The 15,454-nt window shown below is 41.3% G+C and overlaps 1 protein-coding gene across 6 annotated transcripts in view; it reads left to right on the top strand.

The window, feature by feature from the left end:
- The window catches only part of LOC119726130 (CAP-Gly domain-containing linker protein 1-like), an 89,149-nt gene that overhangs the window by 35,410 nt on the left and 38,285 nt on the right, over nt 1-15,454 (top strand). For 3 of the 6 annotated variants that reach the window (XM_038197743.1, XM_038197742.1, XM_038197745.1), the window contains 5 exons: nt 2,561-2,703; nt 4,008-4,269; nt 5,769-5,957; nt 9,410-9,463; nt 11,651-11,754. In XM_038197743.1, the coding sequence (XP_038053671.1) occupies nt 2,561-2,703; nt 4,008-4,269; nt 5,769-5,957; nt 9,410-9,463; nt 11,651-11,754 (752 nt within the window). The remainder of the gene's footprint in view (nt 1-2,560; nt 2,704-4,007; nt 4,270-5,768; nt 5,958-9,409; nt 9,464-11,650; nt 11,755-15,454) is intronic. The other 3 variants (XM_038197746.1, XM_038197744.1, XM_038197748.1) reach the window with 3 other exon arrangements.

Here is a 15,454-nt window from a genome sequence, read left to right as displayed (position 1 = left end):
TATGCATGTATGATTTTAATTTATTAGGAGAGGGCTGCTTTTGGCCAAAAGTCATTAACACTTGTTGCATGGAAACAGAAACCAATTTTGATTAAGTCCCCAAAACACTGTCACAACTTTCCAAATTCTTTATACATGTGCTATGGGCGAGCAAGCGGACACAAGCAGATAAAATTTTACTGCAACATTTTTTGTCTCTTTGTTAAAGGGAATATACAACATTTGCAAACATCAAAAAAAAAACCTACCAAGTTTTTACGAAATACCTTTCTAGGATGTTAGTAAATGACAGTCAAAAGCATCCTGTAAAGTTAAGACACCTGGTGTGAAGTCATTTTCAAGAAAATGGTATTTTTGTATACGTTTCCAGCGGTGGTCAGCCGACCACCGTTGGAAAAACCTAACTATTTTGCAACTACTGCTCAAAATTTGCCATTTTTTATTCAGTTCAAATTTTGTTTGCTATTGGTTACATATTCATGAACGGGTGCAGGCCAGCTAGACTTGTTCTCTTACCTTACAATTTTCCGGCATCTGGAAATTGATCCATTTTATCTTTAGTGGAGTCAGGGAACCAGACTACTTGAACATTTTTGTTTCTCTTGGTTTTTCCAGCATTTTCGAACAAAAAACATCAAACATGTCAGTGTAAAAAAATTTGATCTATTATACTAACCCCTCAAATAGTTCATTTCTGAAAATTACAGCAAAAGCCAATGATGTACATTCCCTATAAGCCATGTTTTCTTCCTCTAAGACCAATTTCATTAAAAATGTAAATTGTCAAATTATTTACTTTAAATGATGTAGCGCCTTAAGCACAAATATTGGTGGAAACATGCACTTTATAAACATTATTATCAAAAAAAAATTTTGTTTGAACTTCAAAACCTACAAACTTTGAAGAATACATTTCAGAAAGCAGAAACTTATTGTCCTGATTAAAGTTGTGCATTGGGTCTGGTTGACCAGGCCAAACCGACCCGAAACATTAGACATAAAACCGAATAAAAATTGAAACCGACATGAACTCCCTAAATCCTACCCGACCAACAAAAATTCAAGCAAGAACTAACCCGAAACCAAAATGACGAAAAAAAAACACCGACCTGACCGGAAACCAGACCGACAAAAAAAAAAAACACCGAATATCTGGTTTTGGCAACTGTGTCCACTTTTTGTGCCTGAAATTACCCGTGTTGGTGGAAATCGTCGTCATTCAGTAAAGAATCATTCCGTACGGTACGGTCAAGACTCCTAAAGTTACCTACTGGTGGGCCTACACATTATAGACTGTGCGTGATAGACCGCAAATCACATCCACAATCGCGCGGTAGGTTGACGTTGGTCGTACTGGGCACAGTAACTCTGTAATAATATTGCGTGAGTTTCTGAACTGTTTAGTTTTTTTTCGGTTTATTTCGCGTTTTTCACAAGATGATTTAACTGACCCGACCTGAAACGAAAACGCAAATCCGAAACCGACCCGACCCGACTGAAAAGATAGGGAAAATGACCCGACCTGACCCAAAGTCAGTTTTGGGTTGGGTCGGTTTCGGGTCGGGTTTGCACAGCATTAGTCCTGATTCAAGGGCCAATTTAATTACTGACCAGTTTTGAAACACTTTTCAGCGGTGTTTAAACAGCGGTTTAAAACCACCCACGTAACAGGCTCTCGACCAATACAAATAGATAAACTGTCTCAGGTATTTATGAATGTACATTAAAAACTAGCGAAATAGAGACTGCACTCGATATACGCAGACGTGCCAATAAAGACGCACGGCGGCTATTTAAGTGGGCAAATGCAGAGTGTTATAATTAGAACATACGATTGAAAAATACCCGCATGCGTCCACTTTAAGCGCGGAAATTCTCTGTGTTTTGCTCACTTGGAAAATGGCCGCTGCGTACCCCCGTAAGCATGTCCACTTAGTGCACGTACCGGTAGCATATTAAAGGGAATATATACATGTACAACATTTGCTTTTGCTGTAATTTTCAGAAATGGATGGATTTGGGGGTTATTATTTTATAGCAAATATTGGTACGCTGACTTGTTTGAAGTTTTGTGTTCGTAGATGCTGGACAAACCAAGAAAAACAATCGAGTTCATGTGGTCTGGTTCCCTGTCCCCATTTAAGATGAAACGGAGCAATTTATAGACGTCGGGGAATTGTAAGGTCAGGGAACCAGTCTAGCTGGCTTGTACCTGTTCATAGGTGTGTAATCGATTGCAAACAAAATGGGGACTGACTAACTATGGTAAATTGGGGGCAGTATTTCAAAAAAGCCAGTTTTTTTCCAACGCTGGTCAGCCGACCAGCTTTGGAAATTGACACAAAAATACAACTTTTCTTGAAAACGTCAGCACACCAGTTACCATGATTTTAAATAGACTGTCATCCACTAACAGTCCAGTAAGGTATTTCACAACAATTTGGTAGTTTTGTTTTTTGAAATTTGCAAATGTTGTATATTCCCTTTAAAAAAAGAATTATAACTCTATGGTATGTTGAGATCATCCATTTTTTCTTTTTTCCCCGTCGTTGCTTTTCAGGGTGGTGATCGCGTCATGGTCAGCGGCACCAAGCTAGGCACGCTGAGGTACATCGGCACCACCGAGTTTGCCAAGGGGGACTGGGCCGGGGTAGAGCTGGATGACGAACTGGGCAAGAACGACGGTGCCGTAGCAGGAACAAGGTATGTACAGTATACATGTACAAATGTACATGGTATACAGCCTGCGCGTGAACGCTTGAGGGCGGTGTTTGGACTGAACAATCAAAGATATTATTAGGTTCGAGAAAGAAATTGACTCAGTTTTCCAAGTGGGGCTAGGCTGGGGTAGAGTTTGATGACTAACTGGGAAAGAATGACAGTACCGTGGCAGGAACAAGGTCTGTATATGGCCTGCGCATGAAACTTGAGGGTGCTATTTGGCCTGAGCAATCAAAGATATTAAGTAGGAGAAAGAAATTGACTTGCACTTGGTAAAGGGGACTGCGCCTTTGTTGAGTTGGATGAAGAGCTGGGCAAAAATGATTGGGCCTAGGCAGAAACAATGTCTGTTTACGGCCTGTGCACGAACACTTGATGAATTTATGCTAAATGCGAGCATAGTCATACTAGTTTATCTGAAGTTGAATATCTAATAAGTCTTATATGGCGCACGTATCTACCAACAATTAGGTACTCAAGGGGCTGGAAATTATGTCTATTATTAAAGACAGGTAAATGAAGTTAATGAGAAATATGAGACCCATTATGTAGCACGGGTTTACAAGGTGCTGCAGCGCATATTGCAGCCACTGCCAGAAGCACCGGGCTAACCCCTTCTCTTAGCGATAAGTGTTAGTGGGTTCTTTAACATGCATTACACAACACACGGGACCTACGGCTTTACGTCCCATCCGAAGGACGAAGCAATAATGGTAAAGTGCCTTGCTCAAGAGCACAAGCACCATGTTCCCACGGTCAGGATTCAAACCAATGTACCGCGGCACATGAGTCAAACACCACAACCATTGGACCACAGCACCCCAATTACACTTGAGCTTGGTAAGCGGACTGCACCTTTCCTGAGTTGGATGAAGAGCTACATGTAGGCAAAAACATCTGGCCCTACAGGGTTGTAATACTAAAGTTGGACTTGGGAAAAGTGATACTCATAACTCCTGGAGTGTCATGGCCTAGCGGTTAAGAGCACCTTACTCATGTTCTGGTGTTTCAGAGGCAACAGTGACGTGGGTTCGAGCCCGCCGGCGGACACTTGTGCTCTTAAGCAAGGCACTTAACCATTATTGCTTCGTCCTTCAGATGGGACGTAAAGCCGTAGGTCCCGTGTGTTGTATAATGCATGTAAAAGAACTCAGTAAACGCTTATCGCTAAGAGAAGGGCTTTGCCCCAGTGTTTCTGGCCTCCTGTATAAACTCCCACGTGGAGTATTTAGGAGAAGAACCAACCATGGACCAAGAACCAACTCCTTACACTTTTTTCATATCAGGTATTTCCAATGCAAGCCCAAGCACGGCCTCTTCGCTCCCATCCACAAAGTCACCAAAGTGCGGGGCAAGCCCCCTCCTCGCTCTTCCAACCTCGAGACGGTTACCAGGGAAAAACGCAGCAGCAGTACCAGCTCCCTGAGCTCCATGGGCTCCACGGCGTCCAGCTTCTCCAGGAACATGGGCCACGGGGGATCGGCGGCTGATTCCGGATCGCCGCGGACACAGGAGGCTACAAGAAGAATAAGTGCTGGTGTGCCACAGGTAGGTCGTGTTCGCTAAACACTAAGTGCTCCCGGGCCAATTTTAAGGAGTTTCTAAACAAAGATATTTTGCTAAGCACATACAACAATGCGTTCAGGCATGCAACTTTTCCTCGGATCCGTTTTTTACTTCTAATGAATGCCATTACAGTTGAAAAACACTGAACAAAGTCTTGTGTGGTTTGGAGTTTCCTCGTTTTTAAAATTCCCAGCTGCATGCCTGCGCGTACTGGAAGCTTTGCGTTCCGTAATCGTGTACGCGGAAAAGAATTGAAGCAGATATTTCTTAGAATCTGAGTATGCATGCGTTTTCCAAAATATTGAAAATACTATTGTTTTATGAGATATTCTTCTTCAGTCTTTTGAATATGACATAGTTTGTTTGACCTCTGATAAAATTTCTTTATCAGTCATAAACATATTTGCATGCGTGATATGATGAGGTTTTACATGTACATGTACCGTACCTCCTTTTTCTTCACGTTATAACAAATGCCAAAATCACTCTTTAGACGTTAGTTACGGCAAGCTAGCAGTTGTATGCGAGTTGGCAACGAATATTTTCGTGACGATTACGCGCATATCCATGACACACACATTATTGCGAAAATGTCACAACTTCACCTCTGTAATGTAATACTTGCTCAGTATCAACTGGTAACCAGCCAGATTGTCGTGGAATGTATTTTGCTTTTCACTGGTTCGCAGCAGATTTTGGCAAAGCAAAATTTTCTGCGCTTCAGCTCCGCTTCAGCTTTGGTTCTTCATATCTTACTCTAGTTTTGAATGCATTCCTAACGTAAAAGCCACTTTAAAATTCTTGCGAATGCTCAGCGAATTTGACGTCACAAAGAATTTGCTGTGAGATTCGCCGGAGAAAAGGATTTAACTATTGCAAATTCGCACTGCAAAAACTTGACGTCACAACTTTGGGTTCGCGATTTTGCATAAACTTTCGTGCAATGAACCGGCCTACCGTGTGACTTAGATGCATTTGTATGTGATTCGGGCAAAAATTTAGACAAGGAACTGTTTTTTGCTTTCATTTTTTAAATTTTTTTATTTATTTATTTTCTTGTGATATGTACCAGTATGCTGTGCTTTTTGAATGACAAGTGATAGTGTCGGTTTCGGTGGTTAACAACATTTTGTTTGAAAAGTAAACTCTGACAAAATCTGTACATTTACAATAAGAAACAGATTGCTGTGGTACATGTGTTGTATTTCATTAAATTCACTCATTCTGTTATAATTCAAATATTTTTTTGTTTATTTTAATTTCTGTCTTTCCCTTACTATTTGTTTTTAGCAATTTTGTTTTTCTTCGCCAAACACATAAATGTACTCTGTGCTTTTTATTATCAGTTTCATTGTAACATCAATGTTTATTTTTCTTTCATTTTATGTAAATCTGACGTTTTCATTTCTTTTTATTTGTCCATGTAACTCCTCTCTTGCCTGTTGCCTGCTTTTTTCCCTTTTGAAAAAAAACACCACCAGCCGGAAAAAAGAAATGGTTTTGGTTTTAAAGCTGACAATGCGCACGTGCATGGCCATGCTGATGAAATGCCCAACGAGTCTGGTTTGGTTGCCACGGTAACGCAGCCCCTCCACCAAGAGTCCCCCGCCCATTCCCGACTTCAGCGGAAGAGGGACAGTGACTCTGGCCTGAGCCGAGAATCGCTAGAGGTGAGGTCAAAGGTCACAGAAACCTTGCAGTCCCAAACCCTACCCCTCGAACCAAACCCCACCCCTCCCACCAAACTTGCCCCTCCCACTAGACCCCACCCCTCCCACTAAACCTCGCCCCTTACACCAAACCTTGTCCCTGCCACCAAACCCTGCCCCACCAAATTCGCCCCTCCCACCAAAAATCACCATCAAACCCCGCCCCTCCCACCAAACCCCACCCCTTCCACCAAATCCCACCCCTCCCACCAAATCCCACCCCTCCCACCAAATCCCACCCTACCCCATATCCTGCCCCCTCCCACCAACCTTGTCCCCTCCCACCAACCCTGCCCAGCTCCCACCAAGCCTGCACCCTCCCACCAAGCCCTGCCTCTCCCACCAAGCCCCGCCCCCTTCCACCAAGCCCTGCCCAGCTCCCACCAAACCTGCACCCTCCCACCAAGCCCTGCCACTGCCACCAAACCCCGCCCCCTTCCACCATATCCAGCCCCACCCCATCCCACACCCACCCCTCAGAATCACTTGTACCTTACAGTAACAGCTGTTGGTGGCTGTGGCTAAGGTACATGTACAGTAGAAGGGATTGGCTGTCGCTAGGTTACATGTACATACATGTGGGCTCATGTGATTGGTTGCTCCTGTCGCTGGCTTTGATTGGCTCTTCCTTTCACTATTGGCCATTGGTTCTTTGTCGCATGCAGTGTAGTACATGTAGATGTATTTATTGACTTGCACCTTGCTTTGCACTGATTTAGGAAACTATTTCAACTTAACGACAAACTGTGGAATGAATTATATACCGTAATTGTGTGGGGAAAATCTTGGGCAAAAATCTTAATGTTCACATCGTGAAAATCTGAGCATAAGGCTATCCTTTTCATTTGAGTCTTTTAAAACAAACACAATTTACGTAAACGTGACCAGCTCCATGATTTTCATTTACTCACTGGCTGACCCATTCGATCGATTAATTTTTTAGATGAACATTGTTATTTAAGTCGATGTCTTTTAACTAAAAAAAAAATGTTATTCATTGAAAATAGAAACAGACAAATTTTGACTTTTAATTGATTTTTCAGACTTGTACATGTACTCAACAACTATTATTGTGATAATATTACAAATGGTCACTGCATGTACATCTAACGGGATAAATATATTCTACTATACCCTTCAAAGCATCTTCCGACTCACGCATTTCGAGCCCACATTCACGGGTCACCTCACCGCCACAGATGACTCTAATTCAGTAATACTAATGGGCCAGAATGCAAGATGACACATACGTACAACGACTCTTTACGCTTCGGACTGACATAAGTGAGACCATTTTCCTTGTGGCTTTTCAAAAGATTCCTCCATAATCTTAAAAAAATACAAGTGTACCGGGTACACACATCTGGTGCCTTTATAATTACAAACACAAACACGCAGTTACGGGCTGGATTTGTGATTACGAAAAGTGTGACGTACAATGTATGAATTAAGATATAGCTCAGTTGTAGAGGTGAGTGCACTAAATGATTCATTGTACATGTATGTACATGTAAACGTGTGTTAATATTGAGTTAGGCATACATGTAAGAATATTCTGTTGCAAAAAAAAGAGTCCATTTGCTATTGGAAAGCTGAGGGTTTTTTTGTGGTTCTAGCATAGCCAGCCTATAGACTTTATTCACAAGTCGGCCATATTGAATTGAAAGCGAGGTAAACTCATTTTTGTGTCGCCTAAACAAAGTTTTGGGGGGACACTTACCAGACCTAAATTCTGTATGACCGTATCTCTGTATATGATCGTATGTTAAAGTTAAGTTAAGGTTTTGAAAAACATGTAACTTCTACATGCCTTCATGGATTTTGATGAAACTTGGATGCAGTGACCCTTGGGTGGGAAAACACAATTCTTCATCGGATTACTGGGGTCAAAGGTCATGTAGGGGTCATTAGAGGTCATTGTTCAAATATGTTTTAAATATTTCCTTGTCTACAGAATTTGATGGATTTTAATGTAACCTGGATGGAGTCATCCTTGGGTGGGGGTTCATGACACCTCTTCCGAAAATGGAGGTCAAAGGTCATCTAGGATCATTTGAGGTCATTGTTCAAAAATGTGACTTTTTCTAAGAGCACAACACATTTTGAGATCGACTGTGAAAAAAGGCGACACCTTTGATCCGCGGATAACCTTGTCGGAACTTGCGAACTCGTAGAAATGAAAACAATGAAATTAAAGCTCAGTACAAATTAATACCAGTCTGCTCTGATGAATCATTTCAAATTTGTGATTAAGCATACTAACATGTTTTAAGCCACATTTTAAAAGAAAATTGAAAGCGAGGCTTGGAGCTCACTTCAATCCTAAAAAAAATCTGGCACCATTCCATTCAACAGTTTACAATTTATTTAACAGATTCAGGGAACAAGATCGAAATGGCTTCCTCGTGAATCTATATTCCGTGACTGACTGATTGACTGACTGACTGTCTGACTGACTGTCACTCGTGACTTAGCCTGGTTGTTGGCTGGTGACGAGAGTCGGGCAGTGCTATTGTATAGGATTACTCCCTAGGAGCCTCAATTTAGCCTATTGTGTACACCAGATGTATACATGAAAAGACTTCCAGTAAAAATCCATTCAGAATCAAGTGAATAGAATTTTTTGCAGTCTGAGCCCAGATTTACTTTTTTTTAGCCTTGACCCATTATATCCGGCAGAATGATATCAAGTTCAAACAATATAATTTTGGTTTGTTAATATGAGATGTAGTCTTACATTATCTGTTTTCAAAATAGTCGGATCCCATGGTGTACTGGCCCATTTCATACTGATCTTGTACCACATCCCTCGGGGACCATGACCAAATTTGGCCTGGACCCCACCATTAATGCCACTCCCATCTTGTAGACTCCGCCCCTGCACCCATTAATGTAACTTACTAAACGAGGACCAAATTCATAGAGTTGCGAAGTGGAAGATAAATGCTGAGCATAAACGAAAAATTGATGTTGTCAAATAATCTACAATGTACTGTACACTAAGCTGTTTGAACTGCTTTAAAAAGGAAAAAAGGAGAAGTTTGCTTAATAACAGTCTAAGTGAAACATGTTTACAGACATGCGTTCATTGTTGAATAACTTCTAAAGATTAGAATGGTAACTTTTGGTTTAGCAGATAAACGTTAAGGGTTAAATTTAACCGGTAACCAACCATAAGCAATTCACATGTCATTGCAGTATGGTTGGTATACTTCAAAAAGTGCGAAGGGACAGAAATTGCTTAGCACGTCTTCAACCAGAAACTCTATGGATTGATGGCCCAGCATGGACAATAACACTAAACCCAACTTTATTTCTTCTCTTTTCCTCCTTATTTTTGTTTTCTTTTTCTCGCTGTCCTCATTTTCTCTTTTTTCCCCCTTGCCTTGTGTTACATGCATCATGTCTGACAGTTATCTCACCAGGCCGAGCATGAACTAGCAGTTATCAAGGCGCAACATGAACAGGTACAGCAATCCCCTTGACAACCGTTGCTATGGACACCAAATTTTGACAATCAAAGGCACATTTGTAGATAAGTCGTCATAAGGCCATCATGTGCTCATCACAAACTGATAACAAGTCCATCAGATGATGAATATGTATGAGGTCATGTCCAATGGCCAGACAACCCTGTTGAATCAATAGCAAAAAAGAAAGGAAGGAAGTTGATGAATATGTATCAGTCCATCATGTGCTCATCACAAACTGATTACAAGTCCATCAGATGATGAATATGTATGAGGTCATGTCCAATGGCCAGACAACCCTGTTGAATCAATAGCAAAAAAGAAAGGAAGTTGATGAATATGTATACATGTAAGTCCATCATGTGCTCATCACAGACTGATTACACGTCCATCATATGATGAATATGTATGAGGTCATGTCCAATGGCCAGACAACCCTGTTGAATCAATAGCAAAAAAGAAAGAAGGAAGTTGATGAATATGTATGAGGTCATGTCCAATGGCCAGACAACCCTGTTGAATCAATAGCAAAAAAGAAAGGAAGGATGCTGATGAATATGTATGAGGTCATGTCCAATGGCCAGACAACCCTGTTGAATCAATAGCAAAAAAGAAAGGAAGGATGTTGATGAATATGTATGAGGTCATGTCCAATGGCCAGACAACCCTGTTGAATCAATAGCAAAAGAAAGGAAGGATGTTGATGAATATGTATGAGGTCATGGCTGAATAAGTTTATGAATGACCTGTACTTAATCCTGCACAACCTACCGGGTACAAGATTCTTATTTCCGTTTCTATTTTTAACTGATCGACCTAACACAACCTTTATGTAGACTACCCATTTCCCCATTATGTCAACCAGCATGTTTACTAATCACAAGCAAAACCTTGTACTTTAGAAAGTGCATGCCTAATATCAAACCTCTAGTATGTCATCAAGGGGAAGTCGTTCGACCCCCCTCAAATGAAAAGTTGATTTTACAGAGACACTGGCATGGGTTTTATTATTTCCTGTTGGGCTAAAACAAGGAAAATTCATTGTGTGGCATAGTCATACATGTACAATGCAAACAATGGCTCATTATTGTGTTCATTACTTCACTGACACGCATGTACATATTAACAGACCTTTGTGGGTGCATCACTTACTGACCAGAGTGTCAGAAGATTTTTCTGGAGTCTGGACACATAAGACATTTGGAGCTCGTATACAAAAATTGGATAATACGTGTCTTGTGCGAAATTTGTTCCTGTGAAGAATTGTGTACAGGGTGAGTAAAAAAACACGAAACCCAAATGTCGGGACCATTGTTTTAGTGAAGTTCTTCATGTAGCACTTTCAAAATCTCAGATATGAGAGCCCAATTCATAAGCTTTCTTTTAGTACAAGAATCTTTCGAATCACTCATGTACTTTTCAAGTTACGGAAATTTAAAGGCAACCACCTTTTTAAATTTCTGTCAACGGATCACAAAAAGGGAAGTGTTCTTTCAGCAAAAGCAAAACAAATCAAATAGGGATGTGTGTGAATGGTTTTTGTTTCGCTGAAAGAACGCATGCCTTTTTTGTGATCCGTGGACAGAACTTTAAAACGGTGGTTGTGTTTAAAATTCCGTGTAACTTGAGAAGTACATGAGTGATTCGGATGACTCTTGTACTAAAAGAAAGCTTATGAATTGGGCTCTCATATCCTAGATTTTGAAGGTGCTACATGCAGACCTTCACACAACAATGGTCCCGACATTTGGGTTTCGTTTTTTTTTTTCATCCTGTACATAAATTGTATAATACGTGCGAAATAAGTTCCTGTGAAGAACTGTTTATGTGCTAATTGAGATGTACATCATCAGAGAAAGTAAAGGACTCTGTGCACAAGTTCTCGTTCAATGGTTACAAAGGCAGAGTTGGGGGAGACCACTGGAAGAGACATTCAAATGCATTGGCATCATCGCCTGACGCTCATGCAAAGACTCCAATTCAGGATAAAATAAGTGCATACATGCACAAACCATCACTCGCATGGGTTGCGCCCCTCATGCATGGAGTTCGGACACAAATGCATCGTATATCATTGAACAAATCTCAGAAAAGTACACTGTATATCATCTATTCATCCAGAAACTAAACTTTTAAGTTTTGGAAGTTACCCGATGGCAAAATTGTATCCTTTTTTTGGAGTAGTATGTACGCGACAGTGAGGAGAACTTGGACTCGTTGAGGGCGCTGGTCGAGTCGGCTGACAGGGAGAAAGTGGAGCTTTTGCAGCAACTGGAAGAAGAGAGAAGGTGAGTTTCAGGACAGAAGTAATTTATTCTTTGGAAGCAAATCCCGTGGAACCAAATGCCATGAAACCAAATCCTATGGAACCAAGTCCCATGAAAACAAGTCCCATCGAACCAAATCCTATGGAACCACATCCTATGCACTTGTGTAGTGCTGAATCTAACAGAACCAAATCCAATGAAACCAAGTCCAATGGAACCAAATCCAATGGAACCAAATCCAAAGGAACCAAATCCAATTGGATCAAATCCTATGGAACCAAATCATATGGATCCAGATCCCACAGACTTGTGTAGTGCCAAACCACATGGAACCAAATCCAATGGAACCAAATCCTATGGGTCCAGATCCCACAGACTACCAGTGTACATAGTGCCAAACCCCATTAAACCAAATCCCATGGCACCAAATTCTATGGAACTGGATCCCATAGACTTGTGTAGTGCCAAATCCAATGGGAACCAAATCCTTTGGAACCAAATCATATGGACCTAGATCCAACAGACTTGTGTAGTGCCAAATCCAATGGAACCAAATCCTATGGAGCCAGATCCCATGGACTTGCGTAGACCAAAATCCAATGGAACCAAGCCCCGTGGCACCAAATTCTATGGAACTAGATCCCACGGACCTGTGTAGTGCCAAACCGAGTGGAACCAAATTCAATGTAACCAAATCGTAGGTAACCAAACCGCATGAACTTGTGTAGTACCATATGTAATGGAACCAAGTCCCTGGAACCAAATCCTATGAAACCAAATCTCACGGACTTGTGTAGTGCCTAATCCAATGGAACCAAGCCCCATGGCACCAAATTCTATGGAACTAGATCCCATGGACCTGTGTAGTGCCAAACCGAGTGGAACCAAATCCAATGTAACCAAATCGTAGGGAACCAAATCGCATGCACTTGTGTAGTGCCAAGTGTAATGGAACCAAGTCCCTGGAACCAAATCCTATGAAACCAAATCTCACGGACTAGTGTAGTGCTTAATCCAATGGAACCAAGCCCCATGGCACCAAATTCTATGGAACTAGATCCCACGGACCTGTATAGTGCCAAACCGAGTGGAACCAAATCCAATGTAACCAAATCGTAGGGAACCAAATCGCATGCACTTGTGTAGTACCATATGTAATGGAACCAAGTCCCTGGAACCAAATCCTATGAAACCAAATCTCACGGACTTGTGTAGTGCCTAAACCAATGGAACCAAAATTTATGGAACCAAATGCAATGGAACCAATGGAATCAAATTTTATGGAACCAATGGAATTGAATTCTATGGAACCAAATCCCTTGCACTTACATGTAGGTACAGCCAAATCCAAGAGAACCAAATCCATGAAACCAATTCTGCGGTGGATTAAGGGCATGTATGGACATTCAGTATCAGTTGATTTTGTAGGATTGAGGATAAATGGTGTTTGAAGAAGTGGAGGATATTGGAGGATTGAGGCTGAATGCATTTTGCGAGGCAGGGCTGTTGAAGGATTTTGAAGGATTGAGGCAGTGGGTAGCCTTCATTTAAGCATACATGCGAGTGCAAATTTTGGTGGATTTTGGAGGATTGAGGATTCTTCGTAGCAAAAGGGGCCTAGGGGATTAGGGTTTAACCAAAACAGATTTTTTATGCCCCGCGGCGAAGCCGAAGGGGCATACTGTTTCCGCCTTGTCCTTCCGTGGGTGGGTGGGTGTGTGGGTGTGTGTGTGGGTGGGTGGGTGAGCTTGTCTTACATACGCAGTGTGGACTTCCGAACAAAACACGTCCACATAATGTAGGTAGCACCGACGTTGTGTGGACTTGCCCACGTCCACACAGTGTTTCCCCATTTCTGGAAAACAGGTTTAGAGGCATTTTTGGGTTAGGTTTATTTGTAGCAGAATGAAGAGAAACACTATAGGGAATCATAGAAAAAAAATTGGGTTGTAAGAGTTTTCACAGTTTGAGAAAAATGAGTTTTTCCACTGGTGTTCCTTAACTACACGAAAAGAAAGGAAAGTCCACACTACGTATGTGAAACAAGTCCGGGTGTGTGGGTGTGTGTGTCCGGACAAATCTTGTCAGCGCGATAACTTGAGAAATACTTAACATATGAACTTCAAATTTGGTTTGTGGATTGTCCTTGGTAATCCTAAGAAGCCTTTTGCATTTGGGGCCGAAAGGTCAAGGGTCAAGGTCACAGTGGCTGAAACAATAGAAATTTTGTCAGCGCGATAACTTGAGAAATACTTTACATATGAACTTCAAATTTGGTTTGTGGATTGTCCTTGGCAATTCTAAGAAGCCTTTTACATTACGGGCCAAAAGGTCAAGGGTCAAGGTCACAGTGGCTGAAACAATAGAAATTTTGTCAGCGCGATAACTTGAGATATACTTTACATATGAACTTCAAATTTGGTTTGTGGATTGTCCTTGGCAATCCTAAGAAGCCTTTTGCATTTGGGGCCAAAAGGTCAAGGGTCAAGGTCACAGTGGCAAAAACAAAAGAAATTTTGTCAGCGCGATAACTTGAGATATACTTTACATATGAACTTCAAATTTGGTTTGTGGATTGTCCTTGGCAATCCTAAGGAACCTATCGCATTGGGGGTCGAAAGGTCAAGGGTCAAGGTCACAGTGGCTAAAACAATAGAAATCTTGTATTTATTCTGAGATCATAGGGATTAGGGATTAATTCATATAAAACCTACAGAAGACACTAATGCTGTCAATGAACGTTCCATTTGACCAAGGTACATGTAATTTGATGTTAGAGTGGTGTTATGTCATGGAAACAGTCACGGTTGCGGGGCATTTGTGTTTGTAAACACACCTGACTTGTTTTTTTATAAAAAGCATGGAGCACACTCCTTTAAATTCAAAGATTCATGACATCCCACATTCTACAAAGAAAAAAATAAAACTCTCTGTTGAAACAAACAGAAATGTTTTCAAATCGGGTTACTGGATCTTTCGTTGACGTCTTTATATCATGGCAACGCATGGTATTGACATCATACGGTCTGGTGGGTTGCCCATAAATAGCTTTTTCATCTGTGGCACTTGCTTATTAGCTTCCTGGTCGAAAGGATATGAGACCTGCTAAAAATATAACATCGAGGGGCACAATTCCATATGTAGTCATGAAGGCACGTCTGTTTCCAATTTCTTTTATTCACCCGAGGGTATTAAAGGGATAGTCCGTCATTTGTAATTTCTGCATTTTGTTCGTATGAAGCAACAAAAGTGCTCAAAATCTAAAGAAGGGCACTGAACAACTAACCTGATGAAGTTTCAGCTCGGCTTCAGCTGTATATTCCGAGAAAAACAGCATTCTAGGATCTTGATTTCAAATCGAAAGTTGCTGGATCATGTTTTGAATTGGGCCTGAATTCAGCGTCCGAGACACGTTGTCACTGAGCTGATTGCAGCTACGCGATGTCGCACACCGATCCGACAATTATTAGCAACCGCGCACCCGTGTGTCATGCCAAAGCTTGCGTGTGCTTCGCCGAATAAAAACACTAACTACAAACGGAAATTTCCAACGCACCTTTGGAAAGGCCTTCTTTCGTTGATTTCTTCAAAATTACAGCTTGCCAGAAAGAATAAATTCACAGGGAGTTTAGTCCCCTTCCTATCTTTCAACCAAGTATGTTTTTCAACAATAATTATTCAGTCAGTTCCTTTTTGGATAGCTGCAAATGATAGATTGTAG

Source organism: Patiria miniata, unplaced genomic scaffold (assembly GCF_015706575.1).
Source record: "Patiria miniata isolate m_02_andy unplaced genomic scaffold, ASM1570657v1 HiC_scaffold_2, whole genome shotgun sequence".
Taxonomy (NCBI): Eukaryota; Metazoa; Echinodermata; class Asteroidea; order Valvatida; family Asterinidae; genus Patiria; species Patiria miniata.
Note: the sequence above shows the minus strand (reverse complement) of the source record. Positions and strands in the feature narration are given on the sequence as shown.